The sequence below is a fragment of the Tachysurus fulvidraco genome, chromosome 21, assembly GCF_022655615.1.
Source record: "Tachysurus fulvidraco isolate hzauxx_2018 chromosome 21, HZAU_PFXX_2.0, whole genome shotgun sequence".
NCBI classification, from domain to species: Eukaryota; Metazoa; Chordata; class Actinopteri; order Siluriformes; family Bagridae; genus Tachysurus; species Tachysurus fulvidraco.
Window position 1 is genome coordinate 21,254,453 of NC_062538.1, and position 11,274 is coordinate 21,265,726.

The 11,274-nt window shown below is 43.6% G+C and overlaps 1 protein-coding gene across 1 annotated transcript; it reads left to right on the forward strand.

The window, feature by feature from the left end:
- The first annotated feature begins 1,190 nt into the window (after positions 1-1,190).
- On the forward strand, positions 1,191-11,042 carry st8sia3 (ST8 alpha-N-acetyl-neuraminide alpha-2,8-sialyltransferase 3). The gene is made up of 4 exons (XM_027158751.2): positions 1,191-1,866; positions 4,242-4,364; positions 5,529-6,086; positions 9,397-11,042. The coding sequence occupies exons 1-4, from the start codon at positions 1,613-1,615 to the stop codon at positions 9,677-9,679; spliced, it is 1,218 nt and encodes a 405-aa protein (XP_027014552.2). The 5' UTR covers positions 1,191-1,612; the 3' UTR covers positions 9,680-11,042.
- The last annotated feature ends 232 nt before the right edge of the window (positions 11,043-11,274 follow it).

The following is an 11,274-nucleotide window of genomic DNA, read 5'->3' on the forward strand; positions in this document are numbered from 1 at the left end:
ACTGAACACGGCAGCAAAATGCGCCTCTCTTTGTCTTCTCTAATTATTATTATTGATGTTGTTAACTCTACCATTGCAGTAAGATTGTTAATTACACGTAAAAGCTTTTGTTAAAACTGGACACTTTAACTCTGTATGCTATACCACAGGGCAGTAATATTAATCAAGTGACTTGATGTGTAATTGATCTACATGGAGCAGAAAGACTGACACTCTACAAAGAGTCTTAGTTTAGAGACTACACCAAACACCTGAAATGAGGCGTGTCGGTGTTTTCATTCACTCATTCATTCATTTTCTACCGCTTATCCGAACTTCTCGGGTCAAGGGGAGCCTGTGCGTATCTCAGGCGTCATCAGGCATCGAGGCAGGATACACCCTGGACGGAGTGCCAACCCATCACAGGGCACACACACACTCTCATTCACTCACACATTCACACACTACGGACAATTTTCCAGAGATGCCAATCAACCTACCATGCATGTCTTTGGACCGGGGGAGGAAACCGGAGTACCCGGAGGAAACCCCCGAGGCACAGGGAGAACATGCAAACTCCACACACACAAGGCGGAGGTGGAAATCGATCCTCCAACCCTGGAGGTGTGAGGCGAACGTGCTAACCACTAAGCCCCCCTGCTTGTCGGTGAATCCTAGCTAACAAACTATGACATCAAGACATTACTGGAGAAATTCAGTGTTGTGTTTAGAAGACATTCATTAAAATCTGCCATTTCTGAGACTCCAGAATCCAAAACTTTCTTTTTTTTCATGTCACTTCATTTGACTTGTTGCTGCTTTTACTCAAATAAAGTGTTTGATTTTTAATTGTAATTGTTTTGTTCAGTGAAGAAAGTTGAACTTTTTATAATGTTAGTGTTTGTGAATAAACGTGTTAAGGAATGTTGGTTTGAGGTGGTGAAGGTCCTTATCTTGTAGATAATGTGTTTAAGGGTAAATAATGGTGTTTGATGGAGAATTATGAGCTTAGATAAAGAATGTTGGTGTTTAATAGTAATTGTTAGGGTTTGATGAAGAATGCTGGTGTTTTATGGGACATGGTAGTGTTTTATGGGGCATGTTGGTGTTTGGTGGAGAATTTTAGTGTTGATAGAGGATGTTGGTGTCTGGTGGAGAATTTTAGTGTTGATGGAGGATGTTGGTGTCTGGTGGAGAATTTTAGTGTTGATAGAGGATGTTGGTGTTTGGTGGTGGATGTTGGTGTTGATGGTGAGTGTTGGTGTTGGTTAATGCAAAGCATGCAACCAGTGCTTCCGGTGCTTCGATTTCACCGATTTCTTCAGTCCTCCAGATTCAGCCCAGGTCGAGTCTCCTTTAAATATCCACCGGAGTGCATTTAATTAAACCCGAAAAGCTCGTGCATTCCCCCTGAGCACTATTTCTCACCGAAGGTCCGGGATGGCAGCTCGTTGCACGAGCTCATACCGAGAGGGAGTGCGAGGAGAGCACGAGCATCTCTCCGCCGCAGCATCGCCTCCATTGCGATCACGTCCGACATCCTGCATGGTGGGTTACTCGTAGACTTGCGCGCACGCGAGCTTGTGGAGGTTGTTGTCTTGATTTGTTTATTGTTTTGTATTATTTTTTGCATATGAATGCATGCATTCGCGTCGTCGCGTTCATCTTTCGGTATCTTGGTTTTTTTTTACGCGCCGCCGGGGAATGCGAGCGAGGCATCATGGTGCGCATCCTCAGCGCCCTCGGCTTGGTCATGTTCAGCGTGGCTCTGCTCATCCTCTCTCTCATCAGCTACGTGTCCATAAAGAAGGACGCCATCTTCACGGGCCCCAAATACCCGAGCGGCGGCGGCGGGCCGCGGATGTACATGTTTCACACGGGCTTCAGGTGAGTGATGACGGACCGCGGCCATGCGTAAACGCGCACAGTGCTCAAGTACACCTTATGACATGAATGAAACCTTGTTGCTGACTTACATAAACATCACAAATGTCATCATCGCTACATCTCTGGATTTTGGGCTATTTTTAGATCATGAATACGTGTCCAATTTTTTTAATGTTGAATGACACAATAGAAACCACGATTTTTACCTAAAATGCATTTATGACTGCTAATGACACAAACAGAGATTTTTTTTTAAAGGGCCTCAAGGATTTCGGGACAATAACAAGCCCTGTCACTGCGCATGCGCACTAACGCGCCCTAAAAAAAAATGCACAGCAATGACGAAGCAGCTCATAGAGCAAATGCTAAAAATAAAAAAGGCTCGTGCAGACAGAGACTTATCACGTTTCATAGCAAGAAGAATTGATATAGAGTTTATATTGTATAGGTGTTATACAATTGGAAATCATAGTGTAAAATCCAGCCCACTTTTACTGTGTTACAACGAACATGTTAACATTCTGTACAGTTCCTAGTTTGATTAAAATTGTTAGATTAAAAGTGAAGTGATTTATTGCATCGATACTTATTTAGATACGATAACTATTTACTTTAAGTATTTATCTATCGCCATAAACATAGGACACTGGACTATAGGACTATAAGGACCGCCGACGTACTCAAAAACTACTTAAGGATACGTGACATGCAAGTTTCCAGTTGAAAAAAAACAAACACACTTGTTGGTAGCACCCCAGTGATAAGGATGATAAGAGTACAGCTTGAGACTGAATTCAGTCCACACAACAATTACGATTATTCATTTGTTGATCTTCATTAGGTGGGACACGGTGGCTTAGTGGTTAGCACGTTCGCCTCACACCTCCAGGGTCGGGGGTTCGATTCCCGCCTCCGCTTTGTGTGTGTGGAGTTTACATGTTCTCCCCGTGCCTCGGGGGTTTCCTCCGGGTACTCCGGTTTCCTCCCCCGGTCCAAAGACATGCATGGTAGGTTGATTGGCATCTCTGGGAAATTGTCCGTAGTGTGTGTGTGTGTGTGAATGAGAGTGTGTGTGTGCCCTGTGATGGGTTGGCACTCCGTCCAGGGTGTATCCTGCCTCGATGCCCGATGACGCCTGAGATAGACACAGGCTCCCCGTGACCCGAGAAGTTCAGAAAAGTGGTAGAAAATGAATGAATGATCTTCGTTAAGAACTTTATCCCGGTCACATTTGAAATGGAACTTATCCCAGGTGCAGTGGGCGTGAGGTGGGAATATATTCTGAACGGAACGCAAATCCGTACACACACACGTTCACACACACTTATTCACACAGAAGGGCATGTTTACTGGGAGTATAGCACAGGAAACAGGAAACTCATGCCAGACTATACCACTACACCACCATAATTATGATTATATCTGTACTATAAAATGCTGTAGGGCTTTAATCAAGTAATAACAGGAAAACAGACACTACAGATTGCAGCGTATCAATTTCAAACAGAAATTCTAGGTTCGCTCGAAAGTGTCTCTTAGCTAGAAGGTTTCTCTTGTGATGTGACAGCTTGTAAAAGTTGCCTCTCTGATTGAGGCTGGACTGGAAGCCTGAGGAGCTGTCCTTGGTCCTGATTTACTCAGATGGCAGTTCAATTTCCTACCAATGATCGTCGTGCTTTTTGTTGCGTTCAAGGTTATAAAACTGGAGCCATTTTGCCGAAGCGCATAGGAATTGCTTTCCGGGAGAAAAGGAGTGAGTCAGGGAGGGAGAGATGGAGGGAGGGAAGGAGGAACGGAGGGAGGGAAGGTAAGAAGGAGGCTTGGACCATCTGCTGTCGCAGTAGGGTGATTTGTCGACCGCACTGTGACTTGCTTTTTAGTTAAAGCTTATGAACTTCAAGAACGATGACTTTCAGAAATCGTATACTCACAGCAGAACGCAAATCGCCCTGAACAGCAGTACGACATTTAGTTTAGTCATGCTTGCTCTCTCGTAGCCATCTGCATCTGACGTTTCCCTTTTTTTCTTTGAGCCAGTCCAGAGACAGCCACCCTGAGCTTAATAACCTTACTAATAAACCAGTTCAAGCGCTTAACGAGTCAGGCTGAGTAACTGACCAGGTCTGATGTCTAAAAAGAGGCAGTTTAATTAGAGTAGCCATCGACTGCCCGAGGCAGGGGGGATTGGTGCTGGGGCCGATGGGGTGGCATTGATCCGAGCTACTTTCAGCAGCTGCCACCGCTGTGACATCAGGACCGGGTCTTCCTGTGAAATGGAACGGAAACTCTATTTTCCTGTTGCCCCCACTGACCAGCTGCCCCCCTACTTAGACCTCGTTTTTTCATGCTTTTTTCTCTTTATTTCTCTTCTGTAGATCCCAACTGGCAATGAAGTTTCTGGACCCAGCGTTTTCAACCCTGAACAATGCCCTAAATGAGAACCTTCAGGACAATTCATCCAAGTGGAAGTTTAATAAGACGGGCTATTTAGAGCAAAGGTACAGTTATCACTACAACAGCTACTGTATGTTGTGTGTTAGTTATTAGCACATTCTACATTATAGCATGAAAAATCAAGAGATCTTTAAGTCAATCTAGATAAATCCGATGCTCCAAAATCTTGGAGTAACAAACATGGTCTGCATCGAAAGTTCAGTATTTCATTATCAACTGTCTTTTCCATGTCAGTGATTTGAAATGTTTTGAGACACACTACTAACGTTTTTTCCCATAAAGTACAGTTATTACATTTAAAGGCTTTATAAGCCTCAGAGGTAAAGCTCTTACTTTAAGTTTATCAACACTGGACAGATGCTTTGCACTTTCTCTGTAAAATGTCAAGCTGGATTTTTGTCTTATTTAACTTATTTTTTTTTTAAATGCTAGCCATTTACTGTGTTATTGGGGAAATTAAACTCTTCGGGAATGTGTTATAAGGAAATAATCGATAATAATCACACCACCACTCATTATTTTCCTATAAAAATATGGCTTCTATGGGGGACACGGTGGCTTAGTGGTTAGCACGTTCTCCTCACACCTCCAGGGTTGGGGGTTCGATTCCCACCTCCACCTTGTGTGTGTGGAGTTTGCATGTTCTCCCCGTGCCTCGGGGGTTTCCTCCGGGTACTCCGGTTTCCTCCCCCGGTCCAAAGACATGCATGGTAGGTTGATTGGCATCTCTGGGAAATTGTCCGTAGTGTGTGAGTGTGTGAGTGAATGAGTGTGTGTGTGCCCTGTGATGGGTTGGCACTCCGTCCAGGGTGTATTCTGCCTCGATGCCCGATAACTTTAACTTATATATCAATGGAATACTAGACTTTCTATCGATTGATGGACTTCTGGTTTGCGAGACCAAAGATCCGTATTTCAACGTATACACAAAAAAAGCAAGAAGTCATGGAGGTATTTGAAAGACACACCTCTCAGAAAATGTGCAAGAACTTAGCATGCAGCTGTTTAGAAAAATGGTTAAAACTAGAAATCTCTCTCTGAGGAGTCCCTTAAAAATCTGTGTTTAAAAAAAAAGTGTTTCCTTGACAATCAGAAAGAAAGTTTTTTAGGAATCTTTACAGTCCAGAAAATCTGAGCGTAATGTGTTGCTATCGATCCAGAGTGTAACCTAATCCAGTGTGATGTTAGCGATGTTGTGTGTTTTGCAGTAAAGAGATTGCCCAGTACATTGACGTGCCACGTAACTTTACCCTGACCAAGAGCAGCGTGCGTGTGGGTCAGCTGATGCACTACGACTACTCCAGTCATAAATATGTCTTTTCCATTGGTGAGAACTTCCGCTCCCTCTTGCCGGACTCGTCACCCATCCTTAACAAGCGCTACAACACGTGCGCCGTGGTGGGAAACAGCGGCATCCTGACGGGCAGCCGGTGCGGCGGCGCCATCGATGCCTATGACTTTGTCTTCCGCTGCAACTTCGCACCTACCGAGGTCTTCCGCAAGGACGTGGGCCGCCGCACAAACCTCACGACTTTTAACCCGAGCATTTTGGAGAAGTACTATAACAACCTGCTCACCATCCAAGACAGGAACAACTTCTTCCTGAGCTTGAAGAAGCTGGATGGAGCCATTCTGTGGATTCCAGCCTTTTTCTTCCACACCTCTGCCACGGTCACACGCACGCTGGTGGACTTCTTTGTGGAGCACCGGGGGCAGCTAAGGGTGCAGCTCGCCTGGCCTGGGAACATCATGCAGTATGTCAACAGGTAGCCAATAATTACACCAAAGTGCATTGTATCCTGAATCTGATCTCTCACACACACACACACACACACACACACACCAAATTTTTACAGCCGGTTCCCAAAATCCGAGACAAAAATCATATCAGGGCGTAGGTCAGAACTAGAGGTCTTCTCGGGTCTAAAGAAATGTACCTGACCCGAAGTGACCCGGATCACTTTTTACCCGAACCCGACGTGCATATTTATTTATTTATTTATTTATTTATTAAGAAAGACCCGACCCGAGACAAACCCGAGTCCGACCCGACCCGTTGGCAATTTTTTTAACCCGACTGGACCCGAATGTTGCGTAACTCTACACTAAAGTAACCGCTACAGAGTGGATTCAAAATTGATTGACAGGTCTCTTTCAACGAACATTAGCTTACCGCCAGCCGCACGTCACCAGTCACACGATGTCGCAAGCGGTCTTGGTAAACAGAGGAGAGGTTGGAAAAGGACTCGAGTCGAGGCATACATGCGAGATACAGTAGTTCGGGTCTTCTCGGCTTTGTTCGGTAAAAATACGTTCTTTTTTAAATTCCCCGAGACCCGACGCCGCTATTATTATACACGACCCGTGTCCGAGGCACACGTGAAACTTTTAGACCCGAATCCGCCCGGGTCTCGGGTCGGACCTCGTGTTTTCGGATCTAAGTGGACCCGTGAAGACCTCTAGTCAGTCCACGATAAGCTCTTTATTATATATTATATATTATATTATTTATAATCTATACCCAGAATTTATACTGTATATTTCTGTACAACCGCTTTGTGACAATGTACATTGTTAAACCAACTAAATGTGACCTAACACAAAACAGGTGAACACAATGCGATAACAAGCCAATGACAGGAAAAGGGTTGGAGACCGATCTAGAACCTAAACCCACGTACACACTAAAACATAAACGAAAGCATCGTGTAGCACAAAGAACACAATCGAGCGAATTTACAGTGCAGTTTGTTTTATATAGATAGTAGAGGCGGGTGATATTATTAAAATACTACTCGTATACATAAAGACATATTTATATGATAAACGATATGTATTACCATCCATAAATTGCAATAAATAAATAAACAAACAAACAAACAAATAAATAAGTAATTAAATATGAAGATTTTAATTTGGAGATTTTATTACTAGAAAATTGACTCTTATAGATGTGTTTTAAAAAGCAAAAAAAAAATAATGACGTGGAAAATAAACGTGCAGAATAATCCATCGTAACAAGTTTAATAATTATTTTTATAACGTAATTGTTATTTTTATTTTTTTTTAATTATATACGCGTCATCTCAGAACTGTGACATGCGGTAAATCCATCGGTTCAATTGTGTGAGAGGAGACAAAGAAAATGTGAAGGCAGAAAAGAGACACCAAAAGGGAGAGAGAGAGAGAGAGAGAGAGAGAGAGAGAGAGAGAGAGAGAGAGAGAGAGAGAGGAATCGATGGAGAGAATTGGAGAGGCGTTGTTGAATGGAGCCCCGTCAGGGTTTATGAAGAGCGGCTTAAGCATGCTGGCCACCAGATATGCCTCACTGCACTGTAATCTCCTCAATCCCATTAAAGAGGCACAATCACTGCCTTTAAGACGCTCTGATAGGACTAAGACACCCTAAGAGTTTAGTGTTGACTGTAATTTAATAGACATCGGTGCACAAACACTCGTGTCTTTATAAAAGATGCTCTGATTTTCATGTAAAAAAAAACAAGAGACATAAAATTGAGACAAAGTCATGAAAAGAAACAAAAGGAATTCACTTGTGAATCGTGTTGCCAGGGATTGACGCTTTCCTCTTAATTCTACTCTACATTTCTTGTCTGTTTTTCATGTCACGTTAATTCTTTTACATTTTTTAAGGCAAATAATGAAGCTGGTCTAAAAAAAAAATCTCTAAAATCTCTGAAACCGAGGACCTGTCCGATTTGTCTTCCACTTTTCACGTGGACGCACATCTCTGATTTTTATCATCACCTGGAACAGCCTTTAATGTTTTTGTACTTGTAGTATGCTAGCATTTGGCTAATCAGATCCTGATGAAGAACCAAAAATCAAGCATGGCGTTAGTTCTGGCAGGCTGTCAATCAGCTGTCCTCGACGCGGACCAATCCGGTTACGACATCCATATTACCCGACCATTTAAATTCCCATTCATTGAGCCGCTTTCTAGCGCTTCGCTGCCGCTGTGATTTAAAGGCAGGGTCACCGATTTTTGAAAGCCAATGTCGACATATAAAATCACCAAAACAAACACGCCCCTAACCCAAACGGGTCCCACCCCTGTATCGATAGCTCCGCCCACACGTACATACGTAACCCGGGCGACTAACGGAAAGAAACGTGTCTTTATCATAGCTGAAGGGAAGAACAATACGATTGTAGATAAACAAACAAGCAAAAATGCCACACAAGCATAATGATGTAAAGGACAAAGGCATATATTAGTTCTGTGTAACAAAGCAAAACCAACGTTACTCACCTATCGAGAAGGAAAAAAGCGCCTCGGCGTCTTAAGTAAAGTCGGCCACATATTCACAGGTCGGAGTTTCCCGAGTCGATAACTCCTGAGCTAAACGCTGTTACTACACAAAACGTGGTTGTAGCTGCCTCTCTACATTACTACGATAGAAAAGAGGTGTTATTTGTGTAGTAACAGCGTTTAGCTCAGGAGTTATTGACTCGGGAAACTCCAACCTGTGAATATGTGGCCAACTTCCTGCTCCTTCAGTTCTCTCCAGCGCTGGAAAGCTGATCCTATATTAACACGTCCTACTTCTTGTCCTTATCGTAAGTCTTTCTTCGCTTTCTTTCTTTGTTTTTATCCTCCATGTCGATGTTAAAACCGCTTTCTGCGGATGTCACACACGCGCACTGAACACTCTCTCCGCCCATATCGACAAGCCCCGCCCCTTTCCGCTCATTGGCTAAATGTTTGTTTTGATTTTTGTTTATTATTCGGCCCGACTCGGTTTTCTGAAGCATTTCTCAAAAATCGGAGACCCTGCCTTTAAACTCCCTCCTCCAACCCCGACTAAACTACGCCGGAACCTGTGTTCGTATTCTCATTTGACAAACTGGTCCTGATAGAACTCCTGCTCCTCTATATGTGCTGGTTTGTTCGAACAAATAAACATCACCCTACTGTACGGTAACACAGACCTCGTAAGCTAACCATCTTTTTACAATTTAGCGTTGGTCAGTTTGGCCTCCATGCACTTAGCATCTGTGCAGGATTTCAGTGTTTGTAAATCCCAGATATTTCTTCAACAGCTGTTGTGTTTGCAGGTACTGGAAGACGAAGCAGCTTTCCCCGAAGCGCCTGAGCACAGGGATCCTGATGTTCACCCTGGCCTCGTCCCTGTGCGAGCAGGTTCACCTGTACGGCTTCTGGCCTTTCGGCTGGGACCCCAACACAGGCAAGGAGCTGCCCTACCACTACTACGACAAGAAAGGCACCAAGTTCACCACCAAGTGGCAGGAGTCTCACCAGCTGCCCACCGAGTTCAAGCTTCTATTCAAGATGCACACGGAGGGCGTCCTCAAACTGAGTCTCTCGCACTGCGCATAGAGATCGAAGAGTTCGGAAGGTCACAGGTCGCGGAGGTTTGCTAGCATCGATGACGTGACGTCAAGTGCCAATCGACAACATTCAGCCCAATTTTAGGATGCAGCATTCACAAACAGCGTCCCGACTCGTACAGGAAGATCGTTAGCCATGCCGCGTGTTAGCAAACGCAGACCTAATCCGGGGTTCTTTCTCTCAGCTTGTGTGTTTGCATCTGACTCAAACCAGAAATAAACTGAACCAGGACTTTTGAAAATATGTTCTCACCAATCCAAGGACAGCTCAGAACAGATACGCCATGACGAGAGACATTTCAAGAACCTGTTCGCTTTAAAGGCTGATATAATTAATAAACATGAGACGTTAATATAACGTAGCTGAACGGGGAGCGAAGCATTATTCACCGTCGAGTGTTAATGAACGCTAAAGGTGACGATGCTTAACGGGATCAGTTTTGTGTTCTCGAGATCGTTCCATCAGAATGTAATAAACGAATGTAATCATGTCATAGTCATTTCAGTGGTTCGACGAGCGACTCTGATTCTTCTGAAAACATCACGCGTAGATTCTCATCTATACGCCGGATACGTGAACGTCATCCCTATATAAACACGACCTCACATATAGACTAGACGTGTGCGATGACTGAATGTTTAGACTTATTATTGAGTTTATTAGGCTTCGTAGGGTCCATTCTGACAGGGATAAACACTTCTGACTGGACAGCTGTCCTGTCAATCAATCATAAATGCAGGGAAAACCCTACCTGAACCATTCAGTACAGGTTCTGGGTTTATTTAAAGGAGCAATCTGTAAATCTTTGATCTATCTTCTGGCTGAAATGTGATTTGCAAGTAACTGCAGTGAAAGCACTGACAGGCCTTTGCTTCCCTCCCCACCCCACACCGAGCTTATCATTATCGCTTTCAAGTTGCCTTTTATTAAGAAAACGGGGCCGAGCTCATTTCAGGGCCAGAAATTTTCAAGCAAAAAGCCTGAAATAAAGACTCTAGTGAGTCATATTGCACGGCAGTATTTCAAATGACAGTATTTTTCCTACGAAATCTTTAAACGATCAATAAGTATTAGTGGGTCGAGGAACTCTAACACTTTAATTATTACTAACCGCACCTTTAAAATCCAGAATGCAGCATTTTCTTGATCTACAGATAGGCTTTGTTCTGTGATTGCTGACTTACTGAAATGTTGCACATTTATGAATGTTGTCAGAACGTGTGTGTGTGTGTGTGTGTGTGTGTGTGTGTGTGTGTGTATCAGTGAGAATTATATACCTGTATGTTAAAAGACCAGAATGTTGACATGTTTGATTCACGGTGAAGCTTCCGAATAAAAGTGGGATAGTTGATATCTTGGTTTAAAAAAAAAAAATCCCCGAGTCTTTCACCATACACACGTTTAACTGCCTCTGTAATACCAGGCAGATGCACATGGACCCTCTCACCCTGCATCTAGAGGTCAGAGGTTGAGGTTAGAAGGCCACAGGCCAGGATTTTAGGCTTTACAGATGGAGGTGTGGGCAGATTTGGTCTTTTTTTTTTTTTTTTTACAAGGCATTAAACCGGCCTCCTGTCTTTGTC

Coding starts and splice junctions, on each gene's coding strand:
- st8sia3 (XM_027158751.2), top strand. CDS start 1,613: ATGAATGCATGCATTCGCGTCGTCGCGTTCATCTTTCGGTATCTTGGT. Junction 1,867..4,241: donor ATGTTTCACACGGGCTTCAG/GTGAGTGATGAC, acceptor TCTCTTCTGTAG/ATCCCAACTGGCAATGAAGT. Junction 6,087..9,396: donor ATCATGCAGTATGTCAACAG/GTAGCCAATAAT, acceptor TTGTGTTTGCAG/GTACTGGAAGACGAAGCAGC.